Genomic DNA, 25,595 nt, shown 5'->3' with positions numbered 1-25,595 from the left:
GACTTGCCTGAGGTCACACAGTCCGTGGGAGATGTTTGAACAAAGCCAAGAACTGCTGACTCCAAGTCCCAAACCCTGAATCCTAGACCACACCCCTTAAAATAATACAGCTGGTTTATTTTTTGTATCTGTGCTGTGTGTGCAGGCCCAGATTAGGTACGCTGCCTTTTTAGCAGTGCAGCAGACAGTGCAGATTCTATTCTGAGGGTCAACACAGCCCCAAGAATTGCTCTCACTTCCAGCAGCAGCCTTGTGTTGTCTATGGGCCGCTCCACAGCTCAGAATGACTGGAGAGCAGAGCACATGCCCCCCTCCAAACCTTGGCTATACTCCTCATCTGGAGGCTGCGGCGGGGGGGGGGGGGGGGGGGGGGGGTGCGACAGGTGTTCTAGGCTGGGAAATTCTCCGGAGAGCCAGGCCAGTCCCTTTACAACCTCTCTATGCCTTTGGAGTGGTGTAAAGGGGCCATAGCTGGTGCCAGAATCTGGCCCAAATGTGTCCACAGAAATATTGTAACAGAGTGCTCAAGATGCATCAGGCTGTCAGTATCCAGTTGTTACGAAGCATGGAGGAGTCAAGGTCCTGTACCCTTGTTTCCTGTGATTCACATTCACTGTGATTCTCAGCCAGCCAGTAGAAGAGCAGGTTTATTAGAGATGACAGGAACACAATCCAACCCAGAGCTTGTAGGCATAAACAGGACCCCTTAGTCAGGTCCTTCTGGGGGGGTAGAGAGCTTAGGCCCCGCTCTGGGGCTCTCCCCTTTTCCCTAGCCCACTCGACTCTCAAAGAAAAACCCTCCAGCGTCCCAACCAGCCTCTCCCCAGCTCCTCCTCCAGCCTTCGTCCAGTTTTCTGGGCAAAGGTGTCACCTGGATACCTTTATCCTTTACGGGTATTCTCTACTGATATCCTGGTAGAACTCCTGGATTTCAGTGGGGATTTCTGCTTTAAAACGGATTGAATGATATTGGCCTAGCTGGAAGAACAACCTCAAAAGTAGCTTTTGTAGACAAAAAATCCTGTTTCACTCATTTCCCACTCCTCCTTCACTGTCTCCTTCATCCCCTTACAGTACGCTTCAAAGTGCTGCTTTTCTGGAATTGCTATCGCCAGGGTGACAGGCACACTAGTCTGGGCCTGCCAGGAGCTTAGAAATGCAATTCTAAATGTTAAATGAGTTTGCTGTCTGAGCCAGCTGCGCTGTAGGGGGCTGTGTTAGCTGCCAAAACCCATGTGGTTGCAACACTAAGTTTGAGAATTCAACCACGCATAAGCTGATATATTCAGTGCCTTTCATTACATTTTTCAGAGTAGCAGCCATGTTAGTCTGTATTCGCAAAAAGAAAAGGAGTACTTGTGGCATCTTAGAAACTAACAAATTTGTTAGAGCATAAGCTTTCGTGAGCTACAGCTCACTTCATCGGATGCATTTGAAAAATGCATCCGATGAAGTGAGCTGTAGCTCACGAAAGCTTATGCTCTAATAAATTTGTTAGTCTCTAAGGTGCCACAAGTACTCCTTTTCTTTTTTCATTACATTGTCTCACCTGCAAATTGTCAATACAAGTCTGGGATGCTGAACAGAGAGAGACAAGGTCAGGGGAAGGAGGAAAAAGGTAAGGAGAGATTGAAGAGGAAGAGATGGGGGAGAGCAAAAGAGAGAGAAGGGGAAAAAGAGAGACAGGAAGACATGCAAATAGCTATAAGATAGACCAGGCTCTTCTACCGTCTACAGGTCTCAGAATATCAATTGGCCTTGCTGGTATAAAATGCTCTTATGGGTGAACTATGAAGCAACTTTAAAGGTGACCTGCAAAGATATTTTGAAAATATAATGATGTATTCTAAAAGGGACAGAAATTTATTTTCCCCACATTAAAGCTGTGTTTGTCTGTTTGGTTTTGCTTTAGACATATCAGGAATGTCAAGTTTTGGCCTGCCTAGCTTTGCAGGAGGACTCAGGAGGTCTCAGATGCATAATGGGCGTTTTCTTTCAGCTTAAATTAAATTGTGTATGTGTGTGCTGAATTTTACCACTGGCCTTCTTTCTGCCATATGTTCATTAGATATTGGGGTGAGATACCTGTTAAAATCAAACACACCCACATTTTAAACATTTTGTCTCCAAAATCCCTCTCCATCTCAATTGTTCAACTTCCAGGCTCCCATCTCCTGTCATTGTGATGGCTGCCATCTTGGGAAATAAACTGGTGACTTCCAGACCTGAAAGCATCAATTCAAATATGAAAACAATTGAGATAAAGAGCCAACCTTTCAAGTTGAGAGCTGTAACAGACCCATTTCCTTTGTGGATCAGACACACAGTGGGCATGTAACTGACACTCATCAGCAGGTTATATCATGATTTCACTAGTTCACCACAGAGTCTTCCAATGTAAACAAAGCCTAAATTTCTAAAGTAATGCAAAAAAACAAAAAGGAAAACCTACACCTTCATCTCTCTCTCCCCCTTTTTTAGTATAATACTGTGTTATAATACCTACAATCATAGAAAAGAAATCAAGGTCACAGCCTTGTGGAAAAAATGAATACTTGGTTTGAAAGGGTCATATATTCTGACCTCTGTCCTAAAAGTTCAAAGTGCTGCCTTGCCAATCAGCAAGAATCGTTACTCAGAGAGCACGGGGATTCAAGGCCAGATGGGGAAAATCAAGTGTACTAAAAAAAATTATCTGTGTAAGATGATGATTTTTGGTTCTATGGTGAGTGAGAATGTTATAAGAATCCCAGAATACAATCTCTGTTATGTCTCCAGGAATTCCGTCCTTAACAATAAATCTCAGTGTTAGCAACTTTCATGAGTTTATTGCAAGTCTCACAATACTTGGTGTTATTCTTAAAACCTCAACTTCTGGAATCAAATAATGGCAGAGGAATCTCAGCTTTCATTAAAAAAAAAGTAAGTTTCTAGATCCTGTGGTTGCAGAGAAAAGCTTGAAAGCGTGAACAGGGTGCATCCTAAAGATTAATAATCCAGGTGGTAAATAAAAAGAACCCAAAATATATTATTATTTTTAAAAATTTCATGATTTGTAAGCTGGCCTCATGATTTCTTGAATCCTGGAGTGGGTAATGCTGCTGTCTTGACCACCAAAAGCTTTTTAGATCCTGATCTGGGTGTTCCAGATAACAGTCACAAGCTCTTAGGGTTGTTTGGCATGCCTAGGATTTCTGCTATAAACATTGTTTTAAAGAATGTTTCCCCATTGTCAGGCTATCACTGAGAATGTTTATGATTTTGTCTCTACATATGTCTAGAGAATATATTTTAAATGGTTTTAAACTACTAGGTAAATATAAGTCATTTAAACAATTTTATTGTAAAATACAGGCTATTTATGTGACTCTTACTATTACCGATTTTGAAGTGTTCCTTACTATATTGTGTGCCAGAACTATTTTCTTGTTGTTGTCATATCATAGCTATGACTCCTCCCATCTTTCTCCCTATAATAAGCAACCAGACCTGCTCACAGTATTCAGGTGACAAAGGTGGCTTTTGTTTTTTTTCTAATCTGTCAATTGCTTACCACTTGGTGTGACTATCAGATCATATGGCTTTCTAGACAGGAAGAGACGTTTTTGTTGTTGTTTTTTACCCCTGCCTCACTTCATTTCCAAACAGATTAAACTGGATTTTCTTGGAATGACTACAATTCCAGAATGTCAATTCTTTAAACAATGCTGATGAGGTGAAAAGGTACAGCAACAAGTAAACATTCTGTAACAGTTGTCTATAGAAATACAGAAATATGATCTTATATGAAGAACAACTACAACTGGCACATGATTTATTGATTACACACCCTGTCATATCATAGGACCTCAGCCAGTCACGTTATTCTTATTCTTATTAGGAAATAACTCAACTAGTAATTATAAATCACTCCCGGAGATTTTCTCCTGCAATAATCTAGCGGAAAAGAACAATTATCATGAGATAGACAATGTTTTGTGTAATTGGTATTGGCTTTTGGCTGAATTCACTATTTGGAATTCTTTATAATACAATTGGATCACTTGATTTTTCTATATAGCCTATAATATGTGGAGCCGTCTGCAAAGAAGGCCTTTTCAGATGAGTGCTACTGGTGTTAGGGCAAGAATGAACAGATAAGGTGACAACTATAATACAAAAGAGACATATCTGGAATTATTATTACTGTATTACAAAGCATACCCAGAGCTTTTTCTAAGATTTCCTTTCAATTAAAAAATTTACTTATATCGTAAATAAACTCCCCTCTGCCAGCAGTGGAACAGTATAAGTGTTTCCATTTCACCAGATATTCTGAAATGTCGTACCACCAACCTACAAATCCAGTTGGCTGAACATCGGATGTATTATTATTATTGTATTTATGTAGCCCTGTATATTATTTGTTTCTAATACTGTACAAAACACATAGGCTGGGTCTTTGCTGCAAAGAGCTTATGAGCTAATTTAAACAAACACTGTACACAGGAAGAAAGCTCTAATTAGAGATGGGCCTGAAATGAAAAACTTTGATCTGGGTCTGTATTTCAAAGATCTCAAATTTGTCCTGTATCTGGGGTTTTGAGTCAGACTCTTCTTTTGTTCAAATACAAGACACAGTGTTGAAATTCTTTTCAAGTCAATCAAAATAGGAAAATTCTGGAAAAATAAACAAACCACAACAAAACACCAGTTTTAAGAGTGTAGTATGCCATAGAGGTGTAATCTAGAATATGGGACATGGAAGGCTGTTCTAAGCCATAAGAAGTAGGTAGATGAGAAAACAGAGAAAGCATTTTATAGGTGTGGAAACTGAGGTATGGAAAGCTTAAATCATTCCTCCAAAGTCACACAGACAGTCAGTGAAAGAGCTGAGAATATCCATAGCTCCTCGCCATCGGAATCCCTAATTTACAATCTAGCTCACATGCACTCTACTAATGTGTGCATTCTAGTAAAGCTTCAAACAAGCAGCAACAGCGTTTCCTGTTTGGCAGCCATTACAAACGACCACGGGGAAATTTTAAACATGACCATAATTAATTAGCACAAACAAAGCTCGGGCATCTTAGCACCTTAACTAAACCTTTCAATCTGTAGCCGTCACTGGCCAAAGTGGGATTAGATTGTTTGTTACCCAAGTAGCATTGCTATGTTTGCATCTGATTTTATTATGGCACCCAAATGCCAACACAAAGGAGGCAGAATAAATATGTATATAAGAAAATAAAACCACAAGATAAATGAGATTGTGTTTGGCAGATCTTGTTTTTTGCTGTCTTGATTGATTGATTGATACTCTAACATAGACTCCAGTCTCCATAGGCTATAATATGGTCAAACAGAACCATTGAGGTATCTGGATCACACAAGCTGCTTTTTGAAATGGTTTAATGAATAAAAAAATTGTTGAGAAGATGAAACCACTGTGTGCATTGGAATGTTATAGGACATCTCTAGCCAATTCAATTTTGTTTTTATCGATCTCTCTTGTGTTTGATCGGGGTGGCCAACCTGAGCCTGAGAAGGTACCAGAATTTACCAATGAACATTGCCAAAGAGCCACAGTAATACGTCAGCAGCCCTCCCATCAGCTTCCGCCCTGCTCCCAGCATCTCCCACCCACCAGCAGCCCCACCAATCAGCACTTCCCCTTTCCTCCCCATCAGCAGTTTCCTGGTTTGCAGAAGGCTCTGGGGGTCGGGGGGAGGAGAGGGCAGGCTCAGGGGAGGTGCCGGGAAGGGGTGGAGTGGGGGCAAGGGCTGTGGCAGAGCCAGGGGTTGAGCAGTGAGCACCCCCCGGCACATTGGAAAGTTGGCGCCTGTAGCTCCAGCCCCGGAGTCGGTGCCCAGACAAGGAGCCGCATATTAAGCTCTGAAGAGCCGCATGTGGCAATGAGGCATCATCATTATCAAGAATCCAGGTTAATAAAAAAGGCAGCAAATCAACAGGGTTTAAAGAATCCAGGACCCGACAACTCAACTCAGACACTTTGCACCTGAAACAAGGATCCAGCAGAAACCATTTAGAAAGGATTATTTCCAAGTGACTTTGGATAACTTAATTCCATTCTGAATTATAAAACTCGGGGGAAGGAAAATTCTGTTTATTTTACCTGTGATTTGTTAGAATATTTGCTGTGCAATATTAGTCTTGGTAGTTACAGAGATGGGGAGAAATATATCTAATTGGTTGCAAGCTAAGTATTTGTGTGGGCATTCAGTGTTTACTAAATCTTGGACATATTTGCAGCATCTATGTGTCTGTAAGTGTATGTGCTCCAGTTGAGTTGAGATTTATGATGGTTGATATCAATGTTCTGAGTAGGGATATTCAAAAAGAAAAAATGCTTTTTATCTCATGGAAATACCCAGGACAACATCAGCGTTCTCATCCTCTTGTGACAAGTGATCCTACCTTTAGCAACTCACAAGTGCTCCAGTCCTAAATAGCCACTTAGAATCCCTTCTGCAATTTTACACAGCACTTCAAAAGGTGCAGTGGGAATTGGTGCAAAGGTTTATTGAAGTGTCTTTGGCAAAAGCCTCTGCGGTTCCTTATTATTAGAGTCCAAACCTCCTCACCTAAGTTCAGCCAAACTCTCATTGACTCCGGTGGGAATGCTATACACAATAAAGTTGTATGGTATTAACTGAGGAGCACACAACTACCAATAACTGAATAAATCCACTTTGTAGCAAATGTCTAACACAAGAGAGATCAATAAAAACAAAAATGTCTAACACAAGAGAGATCTGAATTGGCTAGAGATGTCTCATAGCATTCCAACGCACATAGTGGTTTCATTTTCGCTGTCTACTCTGAATATGTGTTGTATGTACTAGATTCATCATTTCAGGACTAGAAGGTACCTTCTTCCCCTCAAGTAGAGGAGTTATATCTGCCTTGCCTCAGGCTTTAGTGTGATATCTAAGACCTGGTGCCAGAATCTCAAAATGTTCAGCGCTGCAACTCTGGAGAAAATAGGGTGTCCAAATGTCCCGATTTTATAGGGACAGTTCCGATTTTTGGGTCTTTTTCTTATATAGGCTCCTATTACCCCCCCTCCCCCCCGTCCCCTGTCCCCATTTTTCACATTTGCTGTCTGGTCACCCTAGGAGAAAACAACAACAAAAACAACAACCAAAAACAAAAAAAGGGAGGAAGAGGAAGATGTATCCTGCAAAGGCAGACTGCAAAAAGGACAGTTCTTGCCCTGGTCTAATCTGGAGTCACTTAAAGATAAGAAATATATTATTTTCCTGATTTAAAAAAACCAAAAGTATTTCATTTATTTCAAATTCTTTTTGGTTATTTGCCAAAGAGAAAATTTTAGGATCGGGTGTTGAGTGGTAGCCAGAAAAGCTCAAGCTTTCCAATTTCCTAACTGGTTTCAGAGTAGCAGCCGTGTTAGTCTGTATTCGCAAAAAGAAAAGGAGTACTTGTGGCACCTTAGAGACTAACAAATTTATTAGAGCATAAGCTTTCGTGAGCTACAGCTCACTTCATTGGATGCATTTCCACCAAATTTCCTAACTGTAGGCAAATACAGCAGGAATGTACTGCTGTTGCAGGGCTAGCCTTACTTGGTAGGTTTTATGATTTAACCTGCATGGGACCAATTCATCTCCCTCCCCACTTCTGGGTTCCTATATACCCTATTTACATATAACATTTTCCCTCCACCAGCCACTTCCTGCCTGTCTGCTCAAGGTGTGTTCACACTGTCTCATACTTTGGACTCAGCAGCCTCTAACCTAATCTAAATTGGTCTGCCTGTTTGAGGTCTATGTGCCTCTCTTGAAAGTATCAGGTTTTAGTATCAGTAAAGGCTCTAATAATCCTCTTAAATGGGTTGGGAAATCAGGAGATAATGCTAAAGCACAACATTACAAGTGGGTGAGGGCAGCAAGCGAACTGAGTATCTGCCACAAAGTCCTCAATGGGATGCTGGATGGGAATCAGTGATTTAACCTGCGTGGGACCCATGCTATGCCTAGTGGGTTGAGTATGAATATATGACAGAGAGTCCCTGGAAGTACAGTGCACTATGCAGCTGCATAGATCACATAGGCTGCCTTAAAGCCACCTTTATTCTAGCTGTGGAGCAAGAACATCCTGTACCAAGCAGATCTGTCTGGTGTTCTGCAGGGCTAAACTGAGGCTGGGGCAAAAGAGCATAGGATGCATTATGACAATGCATTATTTTATTGTGATATAAATTCATAGTGCCATGCTGGGGTTTTTGTTTTGTTTTTTGGCTCCTTTCCTAACAGCAGGGGCCTTTCTCTAAGTCTTCTTCACTAAGTGTTACATTACATTTTCTCTAGTTTATACTGAGAAATCGTGCATTTGATGTCCTCCGTAGACCCCAACACCTTCTCTGTACCCTCTTGACTTGTGTTTTTTCTTGCATGTATTTTGGATTGTTACCAAACTAGGTTTTCCCGGGATTGTCCCTTTTTTGAGGTAACTGTCCTGTGAAATCTGTGAGGGTGCTCAATAAACACTGTCTGCTGTCCAGTTTTTTGGGCTCAGTGTCATCCCAAATGTCCTGGTTTTTTGTACCTTAAAGGTGGCATCCTTATGTGTATTAGATGGCAGCACCTCTGTGCCATGGGCCATAAACATTGATGGGACTGAACAATAACAATTATTCCTCTAAAAGAAAAGGAGTACTTGTGGCACCTTAGAGACTAACAAATTTATTAGAGCATAAGCTTTCGTGAGCTACAGCTCACTTCATCGGATGCAGTAGCTCACGAAAGCTTATGCTCTAATAAATTTGTTAGTCTCTAAGGTGCCACAAGTACTCCTTTTCTTTTTGCGAATACAGACTAACACGGCTGCTACTCTGAAACCTGTAATTATTCCTCTGCTTGAGATCCCTGTATTTAACTGCTATTAATAAGGTTCTTTGGGAAGGCAACTGCTCAGCTCTCTGCCCCTGGTGAGTACACTGGCCCCCAGGAGTTTTGCAGTGGATGGATGAATAAACCAGCAATTGCTGGCTGATGGGGTGATGAATGCCCTTCCAAAGGGAGGGTCGCAGATGGGTGGGCTTTTGGCCACTGGCAACATAAGTTCCTGCCACCCTGTGCTCATTTAGATCAGACCCATACAAGGTGCCGGGCAATAGAACTGGCGGAGGCAATTTGAGTCCCAATACCTCCTCATTCTAGCACCTTGGGAGCCCACCCCACAACTGCATAGGGCCCTATGGGGAGACAAAGACCCTCTCTGCCTTGTATACGTCTCCTCTTAACAGGCCTGGGGAGTTTGATCACTCCTCCCCCTTCCCAGACAATGTCCTGGGGGCAACAGGATGATGTGTGACCCACCCTCCCCACTAGGCGGGACCACCCCTGCCCTCCCCACCCCAACACACAATGGTTCCTTCCTGTTCCCTGCTGGACACACCCACCCCCGCCCCTTCCGAGCAGATAGTGTCGCCCTCCCTCTTTGCCGGTTGAGTACCCGCCTTCCCTTCCGCCCCCTCCCAACCCCTCGCCCTCTGATTGGCTGGGGCGGGTGGAGCCCGCCGACCAATCCGCGGCGGCCGCTCGTGGCCGTGTCGCTGGGCAGAACAAAACAAAAACAAACAGGGCAGCGCAGGGGGCAGAGCGAGGCAGGCGGCGGCTGTGGGGAGCGGAGCGGCGGGGACGGGGCAGCCCCGGGGACCGCTGCCTACGGTAATGGGAACCCCGCCCTCCCGCTCGCGGCTCCAGGGAGCGCCCCCTCCGGGAGGGGGGACGCGGGGGTCTCTTCCTATTGGGAAGCCCCCTCGGATGGGGCGGGGATTGGGGGGGGGGTCCTCGCCCCTCTCCGGAAGCCTCCTCAGGCGGGGGAATTCGGGCTCCTTCGCCGGAAGTCTCTGAGGCGAGGGGCGGGGGCGTGTTCTGGGCTCCACGCCCCTCTTGGCCGGGTGGGCGTGTGGGGTCCTTCCCCGCTCTCCTCAGACTTGTTCACAGACCCCCCCCACCACCCCGGCTGAGGACACCCCCACCCCCCCAGGCGGGAGAGATGGGGGGGGTCCTTGCTCCCCCAGCAGGGAGAGGGTGGTGTGGGGTCTTCACGCCCCCCTCCCCGCTCTGTCCCCCGGGAGGGAGGGAGGGATGGATAGTGGGGGTGGTGTGGGGCCCCCCCGCAAGGAGGGGGTAGTGGGGCGTCTTCATGTCCCCTCCCTGTTTTGTCCCCCAGCAGGGGCGATGATGATGATGGTGGTGTGGGGGCACCTCCGCTACCTTGTCTATTTTGGGGTTCTACCCCCCCCCCCTTAAAACACCTCCCAAGAAGCAGTGCCCTGGATGGAACCAGTGGTCTTCATCGTAAAGACACAGTCGTTGGCATCAGCGGGGAAGGGGTCATCCCTCTGCCCAGTCTGGCTGGGCGAGGATGCGGTGTCAGGCATCAGAGTAGCAGCCGTGTTAGTCTGTATTCGCAAAAAGAAAAGGAGTACCCGTGGCACCTTAGACACTAACAAATTTATTAGAGCATAAGCTTTCGTGAGCTACGGCTCACTTCATCGGATGCATGAGCTGTAGCTCACGAAAGCTTATGCTCTAATAAATTTGTTAGTCTCTAAGGTGCCACGGGTACTCCTTTTCTTTTTGGTGTCAGGCATGCCGCCCCCCAAAACAGCACTAGGATTGGATTGGTTACTGGGGAGGAGGGAGCCTGGTGTAGCTCTTTACAGGAGAGCTGTTGGTTTCTAGTTTTAGGATGTTGATAACTTGGCAAGGGTCTATATTTTGATACAGCCTGCCACGCTGTAAAGTCACTTTCTTTTCTTGTAAAGGCTGAGCAGGCTGTGGCTCCTTTTAAAAACTAAACTAGCCACATCTGTATGAAAACCACTTCCGTTGTTGTTCCTGGTACTTTAAAGTGTGCGCTTTAAGACTTGTGTTGGAGGTGGATTGGTGTATGTTTAACTGTACGCGTGAGGTCTTTTTTGAATAAGTAATATTTTAGGCTGTTTATACACCTTTTCCTATATAACTAGCACCTAGTATTTATATAGAGCATTCTGTGCTATAAAAGTGTAAGTATGTGTAAATATCAGATGGAAACTGATCTTCCTACAGTATGGCAATGAGCACATGGCCACAAAATTTTTTTGCTATAACACTGTTTTCACAAGTCCACAACCTTGAAACGTTCACATTTCAGGCTGGAGGTTTTCATGCTTAGTCTCTGCTCAAAGGGAGGAAAATATGCTGTGAAGTTTAAGCAACATTTCTTTGGTTGTTTTTAAATGTGACTGCAGCAAGATGGCTGAAGTTTAAAAACACGGTCTAGCATTAATGATCAGTACCTTTTGCTTGACGTTGGGGAAGGGGGAAATACAGTTTTAGAAGTGATTGCCATATCAAGCTTACTCAAAAACGATTTTCAATCTAGAGATTTTTAGAGTTTTCTGAAGCCTTTTTCCTTATCTAACCTCACGGCAAATTCTTGGCCAGGGACACATTGGTGTACATTTGCTTATGTTAACCTACTAGTGGGACTGCTTGGATGCAGGTGATCATGAGTTGCGTACCCGACTTATGAGTGTGGTTTAAGTACCTACACAAATAGAAGTGTCTTATTGAAATATTCACAACTGAATGATCCAGAAAAGCTCCTTCTCCATCAGAGACCAGAGAAAATAATAGACTTGAGAAAAAACCAAGACACCACCTCCCTCCAAAACAAAGCCCCCCAGGATCTGATGGTTTTTAGAGTCTTTGCAGCACACTGCAATGTTATTCAAATTCTTAAGTTTGATTCTTTTTTTTTTTATTTAAGTCCCGCTGTTGTCTTGTCTACCTGTAGATTGTGAGCTCTCTGTGGCAGAGACTGGTGGGTTTTTTTTTTTTCTTCATAGAGTCAAAGCACAATGAATGCTTGGTCCTTGATGGAAGTTCATTGGTGCTACCAGAATATAAATAATAATAAAAAAAACCCAAACTAGCCAATATGTTAGTGGACCCAAGGATTGGGCTTGTAAAACCTCCTTGGCAACTGACACAATTATCTATCTGGCCTGAGGAAGGGACACAGAATAAGCCAGTTTGACTTCAGATACATCAATCAGGAATGACCCTGGCAGTGAGGAAATTTGTGCCATTTGGAACAAAGGTCCATGATTGTAGTACCTAAATCTTCTCTGGGTGCTGAGACCTCATTTCTTCCATTGTTGGAGTGTGACTCTTGCTGAGGATGATTTGGGCTTTTAAGGAACTTATCTTTGTTGATATTGGAATTTACCCATATAACAAGAAACAAGGTACCGAGCAGGTATTTGCTGATGTATTGGTGTTGGATACTCCTCTGTTCTGCAGGAACAAGCCAATGTAGGTACTTTCTCAGTGCAGGACTCTTACTTGGCTCTAAGGAAGTCAGTACCACAGTAAGAAGCTATAGGGCTGTCTTCAGCAGTCTCCTAAGCCTTGAGAAAATCTCCATTTTGAGAATGTTTTGGGGCTGCCCTCAAACATAAATTAATATGTTGGAATTTTAAAGTTTACTCTGGGGGGCTAAGGTGGCATCAGTCTCAGGAGTATGAATACGCAGAAGTAACCCTCTTGAACCACATAGTAGTTTTGAGTAATCTGTCGTTAACTTGTATAATGTTGAGATGCATTACTTTGTTCATATTAACAACTACAGATCTTGTCTCTAAAGGCTCCATGAACTATGGTGTGTCCGTGAGTGTTAACAATTTAATGTTCAATCTGTTTTGTTTTCTTAAGTGTGTTTACGGTAATTAAAGCGACACTGGAAAAATAGCCTCTTGCTGTTGACTCTATCTTTGTCTTAATAGACATATCTGCTTAGTCTACTGGTCAAAACCAAGTATCGTTGCTATGGAACAGAGAGCTGTAGAAGTTGGGACCTGGATTTTATTTCACATCAATAAAATTACTTATTTTTATCCCAGAGTAGTTTTTGTTATTGGGAATTACACAGAAAGAGGGGGCGGGGGACAAGCTTTAAGTATCTGAGTTTGAATGCCAATAATACTAAAAATATTTAAGTTTTTGCTAAACATATTAACAGTCAATGAAGGTATAAATTCCTCTTCAATTACTGTGGCTTACCCAGATGTATGATCCATGTGGTTCCCTTCTGTCACCCCCAAAAAATCAATTTTGTGGCTGTAACCTCACTAAAAAAGAAAGTAAGTATCTGCTTGCATGGTAGAGGGAAGTGGTAAAACAAGTAAGTTATTTTTATCATTGATCAGTGGGGGTGGTAACTTTTCAAAGCATGTTTGCACAATTTGCATGTAAAAGTGCAAATACAGAGTCAGCTCAGAGGGGGTATTTCAATTAAGTAATAGGACTAAGATATGAAAGATGTGGGTTCAGTTTCCAGCTCTGCCACAGACTTCTATGGCAAGTAATTTAATCTCTCTCTGCCTCAATTCCCCATCTGTAAAATAGAGAAAATAATACTTACTTTTACCATGTGTTTGTCTTGTATATTCTGCTGAGGCAGTGTAGTCTAGTTCAGTGGTTCTTGATCTTTATTCATTTGCAGGCCCCTAAAAATTTTCAACTGGAAGTGCAGACCCTTTTGGAAATCTTAAGCATAGTCTGCAGAGCCCCAAGGATACGCAGAGAACAGGCTGAGAACCACTGGTCTAGTTGGTAGAACTCTGGACTGGGATTCAGGAGATGTGGGTTCTGCCAGTGGTCTGCTGGGTGACTTTGGGCAAGTCACTTCATCTCTGTGCCTCAGTCACCCACTCTGTAAAATGAAGGTAATGATATTGACCTCCTTTGCAAAGCCCTTTGAGATTACCTTTAAAAAAAATTAACACCAAGTTTAAGTGATATACAGGATATATACTTATGCTTTGGATTTGCTGTGAGGCACAAAAGCGCTTATCTTCTTGTGAATATGTGTGTCTAACTTTGAAAACTTTTTTTATACATGACCAATTATTTTTCACTATATGAAGCTTTAGAAAATTTGTTTGAGCAAAATAGGAGCACATCATCTTGTGTCTAGACTTGCCTGTATTTATGACATGATACCAATATGCTCTTTGTACAGATTTTCAGATTTTATACTGTAGTAGATGAATAATAAAGGGTTTTAGTTAGGAAATGTGAGGTAGTCGTAAAACTGATGTTGAATACTAGCATTACCAAGTTTTAAGCAAGCCCCTTTTAATCATACTGATTTAAAAAACAACCTAATTTAGAGGGGGTAGTGAAGGTAGCTATTAACAATAAAAATATGTAACAAATGCAAGAAAGGAAGAAGTTGATAGTAATTGGATTGGAATTGTAGAAAATTCATAAGAGATGCAAAGGAACACAAGGAAAAATCTATGGCTAGCAATGTTAAGCACAATAATTATAGAGAGTATATAGATTTTTATTAAGAACAAAAAGAATCCTGACAATTGTATTGGTCCTTTATTAGGTGGAAATGCTATAATTAGCAATAATAATGCAGAAAAGGCAGAAGTGTTCAATAGATACGTATTCCGTATTTGGGGAGAAAACCGATGATGCAGTCTCATCATATGGTGATGATTACTCTTTCCATTCCGCTAGTATCTCTGGACGATATTAAGCAGAAGCTACTAAAGTTAGACATTTTCAAATCAGCAGGTCCAAATAAAATAACTTGCATCCCAGAGTTTTAACAGCTGGCTGAGGAGCTTGCTGGACCATTAATGTAGATTTTTTTCAGCAAAAACAACGAGGAGCCCTTGTGGCACCTTGAAGACTAACAAATGTATTTGGGCATAAACTTTCATGGGCTAGAGCCCACTTCATCAGATGCATGGAATGGAAAATACAGGCGCAGGTATAAATACATGAAAGGATGGGAGTTGCCTTACCAAGTGTGAGGTCAGTCTAATGAGACAATTCACATTACAGCAGAATACCAAGGGAGGGGAAAAAAAACTTTTGAAGTGGTAATGAGTGACTCATTTCAGACAGTTGACAAGAAGGTGTGAGTAACAATGGGGGTAATTAGTAAATTTTCAATAAGTCTTGGCGCACTGGGGAGTTCCAGAAGACTCTAAGAAAGCTAATGTGCTAGTTTTTAAAAATGGTTAATGGATAACCCTGGTAACTTCTCAGTCTATCAGCTGACATCAGTCTCGGGCAAGATAAAGAGCAGTTGATAGGGGATTCAATTAATCAAGAATTGAAGGAGGGTAATGGAAACCAACATGGGCTTATGGAAGATAGTTTGACAGGATTTAAGTGGATATCATCTTTTTAATGAGATTTCAAGTTTGATTAAAGATAATAGTGTTGACATATTTAGATTTCTATAAGGTGTTTGATTTGGTGCCATGTGACATTTTGATTAAAAAACTAGAACAATATAACATTAACATGGCACACCTTAACTGGATTAAAAAAATGGCTGATAGGTCTCAATGTAATTGTAAATGGTAGATCGTCATTGAGCAGGTTTTTCCAGTGGGGCCCTGCTGGCATCAGTTTTTGGCCCAATGCTATTTAACATATCAGTGACCTGGAAGAAGAAAAAATCATCACTGATAAAGTTTGCAGCTGACTGCGAAATTTGGGGAGCATTAAATAATGAAGAGGACAGGTCACTGATTCTGAGTGATCTGGATTTCTTGCTAAACTTGGTGCAAGCAAACAATATGCAATTTAATACTGCTGAATGCGTACATCTAGGAACAAAGAATGCAGGTCATATTTACAGGATGGTGGAGTCTATCCTGGGAAGCAGTGATTCTAAAAAAAGATATGGTGGATAATTACCCGAAAGTAAGCTCCCAATGTGACACTCTGGCCAAAAGAGCTAATGTGATCCTGGGATATATAAACAGGGGATTTAAGAGGTCACTTTACCTCTATACTTGACACCGATGTGGCCGTTACTGGCTAGGGATGGTGCCCACAATTAAGAGGGATGTTGATAAACTGGAGAGGCTGCAGAGAAGAACCAAAAGAATGACTAAAGGATTAGAAAATATGCCCTATGATGATAGATAGAAGGAGCTCAATCTGTTTAGTTTAACGAAGAGGAAATTAATGGGTGACTTGATTAGTCTGTAAGTACCTGTGCAGGGAAACAAATATTTGATGATGCATTCTTCAGTCTAACAGAAAAAACACAATCGAGAGGTTGGAAATTTAAGTTGAGAAATTTAGGCCAGGACTGCACTACAGACCTGTATCGGTATTATGGTGTTGCTCAGGGGTGTGGAAAAATCCATTCCGCTGAGCAACGTAATTATATCAACCTAACCCCCTGCTTAGACAGCGCTTTGTCGACAGGAGGGCTTCTCCTGTCAACATAGCTACCGCCTCTCGGGGAGGTGGATTAACTGCCTACTTCGCATCTGTAGTGCTGTAAGTGGAGACAAGTCCTCAGACTGGAAATAAGGTTTAAATATTCAGCAGTGAGGGTAATTAACCACTGGAGTAGTTTACCAAGGGTCTTGGTGGATTTCCATCACTGGTAATCTTTAAATGAAGACAGCAGGTTTTACTAAAACATACACTCTTCCAAGAATGGTTTTGGAGAAGTTCTATGGCCTGTGTCTTACAGGAAGTCAGATTAGATGGTCACAGTGGTCCCTTCTGGCCTTGGAACCGAAGAATTAAAGTTAATATTTAGTCTGGAGGTGTAAATTTTATCCATCTCTAGACTGACAGTGCAGTCTCTTGATTAGTGTGAATGTATGGGCTCTAAAGCTGAGGTGTGCTGGCACCCATGTCATAAGTGTTTGTAGTCTCTAAGATGGAGTTCTGAACCTGAGGGTCATGACCCCCTCCCCCCCAAGGAATATTACAGACAAGTGTCCTTTCAAATTTTTTAAATGGAAGGTGGTCTCAAGTAGATTTGTGGGAGGTCTTGAATGGGGGGAGAAAAGTCCTCCTCACTGGTAGTTGCTATTATAATAAATGTTAAAATTACTTTCCCTAGCTCTAGTGTTGTATACAGTCTCTTTATTACTATCTAATTGTATTTTCCTTTTGTTTTAAAGGAGAAACACATCTGTAATGGAACATTCGACTAGGAAGAAGAAAATAAACCTTTTAAGATAGTCAGACAATCTTGATTCCCCTTCCTGAGTGAGCAGTTCAAGAGAACACTTTTAGCATAATAAGAGTGCTTCAGAACTGGATGATTGAGGTAATGCTGAAAGAAAGATATTTTAAATGAAGTATTGGATGGCAAGGGGGAGCGGACACTGCCTTACTCAAGGTTAATTGTTTGAAATTGGGGTGTGATGTGAGAAAATTGGATTATACGCAGAAATTACTGTAAAAAGGCAAGTTTTGTACCTTCAACCACTGGTTATTCATCACTGTAGTCAATAAGTCTGTACTAGGCAAGTAAACCAGAGGAGAAGAGTGGGGAGGGTTCATGTCACCTAATGTCACAAGGTCGCCAATGAATAATAAAGTGTTTGCAGGACTGCAACAGGTGGAAAGGGAAGAGAAGAGCCACTGAAATCCCATGGGAGAACTACACATACCAGTAACATTCACAAGACTACAAAGTGATTCATGAAAACTTTGCAGGTAAAAGTTTATGATAAATGATGTAGCCGGTATGTCTTTGTGTACTGCCCATCTGATTCACTTGTATATTGTAGTCTTACTGGCTGAAATCTTTTTTAAGAAAAGGGGAGATGGGTGATGCCATCTCTTTCAAAATCTCATTATTCAGCTGTTTATAGAGATGAATGGGAAGGGAGGAGAGGAAAATAACAGTAATCTCTTTAGAAAGAGAGAATTCGTTCACCTTGACCCCCAGCTAACAGAGTACATGTACACGGGAGAAGGAGAGAGCAGAGTATTCATGAGAGAATACAGAGGTGAGAGCTTCTCAGGTGTGTGTACTTGTGTAGAATAAATTTATATGGCATACAGATCTATGTTTGGGTGTAGGGGAGGCAATGAATTAGGATGCATGGTAAGGGCTTGTTTAGACTACAAAGTTGTTATGCTTTAACTATAGCGGTATAGTTGAAGCAGTACATACATGCATCCACAGCAGGAGAGTCGGTGTCAAAAGATGCTTTAAACTCATATAGATAGTCATATGTGGGAAGGGGAATAACTGTACTGGTATGAGTCACCTTTTCATCGGTGTAACTGTGCCTGCACTAGGGTTTTTACCAGTACACCAACCTCATAAGTCAGGTGGGGGTTCGTGTGTTTTTTTTTTTTTTTTTTTTTTTTTTTTAACCAGTGTATATTGGTAAAACTTGAGCGTAGACTTGACCTTAGTTTTGGTGTTACAGTTCTGCACTGTTATCTGTGCTGTTTATAAATAGTGCTCTCTGTTACATTTTCATCATCCCATGAATATTTTTACTAGTACCAGTAAATTAATGCTAATTTAAAAAAAAATACCAGTCTTCATACTTGAATTTGAGTGAAAATGAATGTTGACTAGGTGAAAGACTCCTAATATTCTAATTCAGTTAGACTTTAGTCCACTGAAAAAATCAAATATATTTCTGTATTCAATGTAATTGCATTTACTGCTTTTTTTTTTTCCTTTTTCTTTTTCTTTTTTTTCTTTAGGCCTGAGAGGAAAGCATTAAGATTTCTGTTTACAGTCAGTTCAGTTGAAGTGCAATTAAACAACTATGGAAGTAGGAAATGAGCAGATATATAATGTTAACCCAACAGGTATATAGCATCTTTAGTTTTTGTATTGAAACGACTGTTTAATTGACACTGGAATTCCTTTTACTTGTAAATTGCATCGTGGTGGCTTTTTTTAATAAACATATTTCTTCATGACAAACTTGGAGAAATAATCTGTTTAGAAACACTTCTAACTATATTGCATTTTCTGCCTGATGTATTTCTTTTAAAGTTGGAATAATTGCATGCAAATAAAATGACTGTTCCTTAGGATTTCCTCTTTTCCTCCTGTTTGTTTTTTGTTTGCAACATCCCAAGAGGTTGTTGTGATGTCACAAACACAGGAATGACTTCAGGTCAAGATTAAACAAGAGCAAATAAACTCCTTTTGAAGCAGAGATTTTTGCTCTCATGTAACTGTCCCTAGGATTAAAAGCAGAGGGAACATAACATAAGAATGGCCATACTGGGTCAGACCAGTAGTCCATCTAGTCCAGTATCCTGTCTTCTGACAGTGGCCAGAGCCAGATGCTGTAGAGGGAATTAACAGAACACAGCAAGTTATTGAGTAATCCATCCCCTGTCATCCAGTTCTGGCTTCTGGCGTTCAGAGGTTTAGGGACATCTAGAGCATGAGGTTGCGTCCCTGATCATATTGGTTTAACTATTGGCGGGCCTGTCTTTTGTGAACCCAGTTATACTTTTGGCCTTCATAACATCTCCTGGCAATGAGTTCCACAGGTGGACCGTGCGGTGTGAAGAAGTACTTCCTTTTGTTTGTTTAAAATCTGCTGTTTATTAATTTCTCTGGGTGAGCACTGGTTCTTGTGTTATGTGAAGGGGTGACTAACGCTTCCACCACACCATTCATGATTTTATAATCTTCTGTCATATAGCCCCTCAAACATCTATTTCCCAAGCTGAACAGTCTCTTTTTAGTTTCTCCTCATATTACTTCTGAGGGAATTCTGCACCAAAAAATTAAATTCTGCACACAATATTTTAAAATGCTGCATAGTTTCTTTGTCAAAGTAACACAATATAATTGCGCTAATTTCAGTTATTTCAGTAATTTATTCCAAAATACATTCAGTAAGTATGTCTGTAACAATACAGACAACAAAAAAGATTCGGGAAATGTTTTTTGACAAATAGATTCCTTATTAGTCATATTAGAACAGAAATTTGAGTCGGGCACATGTGCCTCTGTCCCCATATGGCCTAGCACCCCCCTCCCATTCAGCCCCCTAGCTCAGAGCTGTCACCTCATTAGCTCCTGTGTCCCCACCTCAGTCTGTCCCCCCTCTAGCCCTTCTGAATGCCATTGCATGCACCCTCCCCCCAGAAGCCCTTTGTGCCCTACTCAGTCTATCCCTCCCCCGTGTCCTGTGCCCCCTCCACCTGACCTCTGCCTCCTCCCTCTCTGTGGCTGGCTACTCTGGCTTGTGAGCCGGCTTCCGTCTTGTGGTGCCACAGGAGCCCCTGGTGTGCGAAAGATGTAATTGCAGTGACTCTCTCTGCAAAATGTATTTTCTGCAGGGGTTGGGGGAGGGAAGGGAATCTGCAGGGGACATGAATTCTGCATGTGTACAGTGGCGCAGAATTCCCCCAAGAGTATCCTATGGAATCAGTTCCATACCTCTAATTGTTGCCCTTCTCTGTACCCTTTACACTTCTAATATATTTTTATTTGAGACAGGGCTACCAGAACTGTTCGCAGTATTCAAGGTGTGGGCATACCATGGATTTATATTGTGGCAACAATATTTTTTTTTTGTCATATTATCTATCCCTTCCCTAATAGTTCCTAGCATTCTATTAGCTTTTTTGACTGCCACTGAGCAGATGTCTTCAGAGAATTATACATGATTATTCCAAGATCTTTGAGTGAGTGGTAACAGCAGATTTAGATCCCATCGCTTTGTATGTATAGTTGGGAGTATGTTTTCCAATGTGCGGCACTTTGCATTTATCAACATTGAATTTCATCTGCCATTTTGTTGCCTAGTGACCTAGTTTTGTGAGATTCTTTGGTAACTCTTAGCTAAGCCCAAAGCTGACTGCGATCTTGAGTAATTTTGTACCATCTGCAAACTTTGCCACCTAACTGTTCTCCCCGTTTTCCACATAACTTATGAATACATTGAACAGCACTGATCCCAGTACAAATCCTCAGGAGACCTTGCTATTTACGCCTTTTCACTGTGAAAATGACCATTTATTCCTACCCTTTGTTTCCTATCTTTTAAACAGTTACTGATCCACGAGAGGACCTTCCCTCTTATCCCATGACTGCTTACTTTGCTTAAGAGCCATAGGTGAGGGACTTTGTGAAAGGCTTTCTGAAAGTCCAAGTACCCTATATCCATTGGATCACGCTTGTCCTCTACGTGCTTGTTGACCCTCTCAAAGAATTCTATTGGACTGGAGAGGCATGATTTCCTTTTACAAAAGCCTCTGTATTGCTAAACTCATCCTGATCATAAAGTTAATAGAAGAAGAACTAGTTGTACTTGCTCAGTAAGTACAATGAGTCTCAGGCTTTCTTTATACTAGAAAACTGGACTGACTTAACTAAATTAATGGTGATAAACCCAATGTAGGTGCACTTTAAGCAGATTAATTTTTGCTTAAATTGCTTTAGATCAGTTTTAAGATAAATTTAATAATTTAATAATAAGCAAAGGTTAAAGGTTTTAAGTGTGTCTACATTAGTGGTTGTATCAGTTTAACTAGATCCATTTCGCTAAACTGGTTCACTTTTCCATTATAGGTAAAGACTTACTGATACAGAATGCTTTTCATTGCAGTGAAACTTCAAAAGGAAATCTTTTTTTCTATTTGTACTTAAACTATTTATTTAAATTTTAAACACTTTTTAGAGAAGGGACTTGTGGCACCTTAGAGACTAACAAATTTATAAGAGCATAAGCTTTCGTGAGCTACAGCTCACTTCGTGAAAGCTTGTGCTCAAATAAATTTGTCTCTAAGGTGCCACAAGTCCTCCTTTTCTTTTTGCAGATACAGATTAACATGGCTGCTACTCTGAAACTTTTTTAGAGAGAAACTTCTAGTTACTCTTCTCAAACTGCACTTAATGCATTTACCCAGCTGTGTAGTGGATGGCAAGACTATAGAGCTTAAAACATACCGGTAATTGTGTATGGCCCAGTGCCAAAACGAATGCTTAATTGTTTAACATATTCTTAGTCTAATGAAGTGACTAATTTCTCACTGTGGTCTAGTTGCTTACAGAATTATAAAGGTAAGCTGTTTGTGCACGAAAGTGGAAAAGTATCTTCTCAATAGCCTCTGTTCAAATTTCTTTTTTTTTTTAAATAGTCACTTTAGGGTTGATCGTCAGTATGTAATGTTTCAGCATTGTAACAATGTGCTGGCCCTTTGAGGTTGAGGACTACTTCTGGGAAGATTTCCACATTAGTGATCTAGAGACTGAGACCAGAATTGAATGACCAGGGTTGACTGTAGCTTCACTCTTGTCACGCTGCCTGGTATACAGCTAAGAATGCCAATCTCAGGTCATATTGCCAAAATACAGGGCATGTACCCCAGACTGGTGGTATATTGTCACCAAGCCAATAACAATGTGTGCTTTCAAAGTACTATACTAGTTATTATGAAGCCAGAGACAGTCCCCTTCAGGCACTGTAGCCCTTCCTGCACCACCCAGACTTCTGTGATAAATGACCATTGAAACCAGAAATTGCATATATTAGGTTCTTCCAACTCCAAGGAGCCAGACACGCACCCCAGATCAACATGAACTTTCAGGATCTCACCAAATACCATGCTGAAGCCAGTCTTTAGTAACCTAACTAAAGATTTAGTAATAAAAAAGGTATTAAATGGTTAACTTGAATCATATCAGCTGTAATGTATTTCAGAATTTGTAGATCAGAATAATAGGGGTGATGTTAAATCTGCCAGTTTTTGTAAAAAGTTTCTCTGGTGCCTCTCAAATATTGGGGTCCTCAGTCCACTGTTCAAAACTTTTTTGTTAGAAATCACAGTCCAGAGATGTAGAATAGGAAAGAGGCAAAGAAATGTCACTCTCTCCAATTTATATCCCCCAGTCCATGTGCATGGAAAGTTACTGTCTCAGACATGGAGTCAGGGATCATATGTTCTATGTGCTTTGCTGAGTCATGAGGCATCCATTGTCTACATGCTCTGAGGCATCCTCTGGAAGAGTTGATTCTCTTTAATGGCCTATCAACCATGGCTGGCTGGCTTTGATGTAAATCTGTCTTGGGCATGTTACCCAGGAACAAATGTTTGAGATACAAACACATAGCAAAGATTCATAACTTCATACACAATGATAATACACGAATATAAATAGGATAATATTGTTCAACAGATCACAACTTTTCCCATGATACCTAGCAAGGGATACTTTGCACTAGATTTATTGCAATTGTATAATGGTGGTTGCTGCAATAATAGAGGGTCACCTTTTTTTTTATATAGTCACTACTCTCCAGTAGTAAGGACTAAACTGGCTCAGGGTAATTTTCAGCCAGTCTCTTCCTGAGAAGCAAGAGAGCAGGAATCGCTAGGAAGAGTAGTTTTTTGGTGACTGAGTTGTAAACCTGGGCTGGGGAAGGGCATTATGAGAGATAAGAGGGTAAGTAAACCCAGCTGTAAGCATTGTGTCCGGGAGTGTTTGCAGAACCAGCCCAATAAAGTTTAGTGAAATACTTTCTATTTTATGCCGTCGCACCTAGGTAAAGATTCCAATTTTTAAAAAAAGTTGTGTTACTGCTTATCAACCAATAAGCCAGTTCTTAATTGGTGGCATGCTGAGAAACTTCCAAGTTTGTACTTTTGCAGTTTATTATCTCTTATTTCTATTGCAGCCAGTGGTACTCTGTGAATTTTACTTAAGGAAAATGAATGCTTTACTGCGTTCGAGGGACATTATAAACCAAAGTAGCTCCATGCTTGTTTACGGAACCTCTTTACTTGGTTTATCTATTTGTAAATTGTTCGTTCAGTTGCTCTTCACCCACCCACATACATGTTCTTTGGCATGTAGCCTAGGCAGAGGAGCAAGGAGCTTTATTTCCCATTATGCCACTGCACCAGCAATGGAAAAGCAACAAATTTGCCTTAAATAAAAGTAATTGGAATGTGGTCAGGTACTTTGGTTCAGCAACCTTACATCTAATAAAAAGAAAAGGAGTACTTGTGGCACCTTAGAGACTAACAAATTTATTTGAGCATAAGCTTTCGATGAAGTGAGCTGTAGCTCACGAAAGCTTATGCTCAAATAAATTTGTTAGTCTCTAAGGTGCCACAAGTACTCCTTTTTGCAAATACAGACTAACACGGCTGCTACTCTGAAACTTTACATCTAATGTTACTTTTATATTACAGGTTTCCATTTTAAACATGTAATTTTTTTAAAATCATGATGAATATTTTGTATAGCTTCTATGATAACTGCTTAAAGCAGTAACTAGATTTTTCTTGTCTTTTTTCTCTTTTGAGAACTTGATCATCTAAGTGAAACTCCATTTTCTAGTGAGGAAGAAAATGGTGGAAGTGAGGAAATAAAGACTGAAATCAATGGAAATTGGATAGCTGCATCTTCCATTAATGAAGCTAAAATTAATGCTAGAGCAAAGAGGCGGTTAAGGAAAAATTCTTCTCGTGATTCTGGGAGAGGAGACTCTGTTAGTGATAATGGAGAGGCACTGAAAAGTGGAGTCACTGCACCAACTAGTCCAAAGGGAAAATTTCTGGACAGACGATCCCGGTCTGGAAAAGGAAGGGGACTACCAAAGAAAGGTTGGTGTAGCCTACTAAGAAGGGTCTCTGCTTATGAGCTCTTGTCTAAAGGCATGTTTTTCTATTAGGATTCTCTTCTCCCTAAACAACATTTTCTGTCTGGCCTCCCATTCAGTAGTTCTTTTTATAATGGTTGTATGGGGATGGCCACAGCAGATAGCAATCTTCAATAATGGATTATGGTGTGCATGCACACATGCATTATTCATTATACAAAGCACAATCAACTTCTTTAGGATACTACATTGTACTGTACATTATGATATAACAATCTACAGATCTTGAGGTTTATAATAGAATTTACATCAGGGATACTCCCTTTAATAACTTAAAGCACAATTATTTCAAACTTCAGCACTCTTTATGCTGCCTCATGTTGTTTACAGTTTCCTGACTCAAGTGGTGCAAAGCCCAAATGGCTGGGAGTGGAAAGATATTCTGCAACTATTTCTGTATATTCCAGAAAATCTGAGGCTTACACACATGTGCCCGAATGAGGCATGATAGTATGGAGATACTTTGAGCTCAACCCAGCATTTACCGTAAGCTGGCTGTCTTTTTTTTTCACTTTTGCATGTTTTGCCAGGTGGTGCAGGGAGCAAAGGTGTTTGGGGCACACCAGGGCAAGTGTATGACGTGGAGGAAGTGGATATTAAAGATCCCAACTATGATGATGACCAGGTGAGCAAACGTTTTGTTATATCTAGTGCAAGTTTGAGATGGAAATAGCCTTTTTATTCACTGTAATTGATGTGACATTTGTAAAGGCTTGATCCTAAAGATGTTAAATACTCTGACTCTGATAAAGTGGATGCTTAACTTTTTAAGCACATGAGTAGGCCGTTCACTAGCAAAGAGGCTGGAGTAGCCTGCTAAGGTGGTCTTGGTTTGTCTAGTGGTACTTCTCATGCTTAAATTAAACATTTTTGCTTAAAGTGCTTTGCTGGATCAGGGCCATGGTACTTAGCACCTTGCAGGATTAAGCTCGAATTCTGTATTTAAATTTAAAAATTCAAGAAAAAAATGTTTAAAAGTCCTTTTAAGAAAAAACTAGCAAATTAATATGCATTTTAATTACAATATAATCTTTTTATAAAAACACCTACATTCTTGTATTGGTTTTGTGAACACTAGTTTTGGAGTAAACCATCAGGGTCTCTTACTACAGTAATATTTTGCAAA

At 41.0% G+C, this 25,595-nt stretch overlaps 1 protein-coding gene across 9 annotated transcripts in view; it reads left to right on the top strand.

Moving 5' to 3' along the window:
• Window positions 1-9,540: 9,540 nt before the first annotated feature.
• Window positions 9,541-25,595, top strand: part of PDCD4 (programmed cell death 4) — a 32,527-nt gene continuing 16,472 nt past the window's right edge. For 2 of the 9 annotated variants that reach the window (XM_043519468.1, XM_043519463.1), the window contains exons 1-5: window positions 9,541-9,692; window positions 16,982-17,130; window positions 18,534-18,641; window positions 24,114-24,413; window positions 25,000-25,094. In XM_043519468.1, coding sequence (XP_043375403.1) covers window positions 18,599-18,641; window positions 24,114-24,413; window positions 25,000-25,094 — 438 coding nt within the window. In that variant the 5' untranslated portion in view covers window positions 9,541-9,692; window positions 16,982-17,130; window positions 18,534-18,598. Of the gene's footprint in view, window positions 9,693-13,524; window positions 13,748-16,981; window positions 17,819-18,533; window positions 18,642-24,113; window positions 24,414-24,999; window positions 25,095-25,595 lie in introns of all 9 variants that reach the window. The other 7 variants (XM_043519464.1, XM_043519465.1, XM_038408732.2 and 4 more) reach the window with 7 other exon arrangements.

The sequence above is a fragment of the Dermochelys coriacea genome, chromosome 7 (assembly GCF_009764565.3).
Source record: "Dermochelys coriacea isolate rDerCor1 chromosome 7, rDerCor1.pri.v4, whole genome shotgun sequence".
NCBI classification, from domain to species: Eukaryota; Metazoa; Chordata; order Testudines; family Dermochelyidae; genus Dermochelys; species Dermochelys coriacea.
Note: the sequence above shows the minus strand (reverse complement) of the source record. Positions and strands in the feature narration are given on the sequence as shown.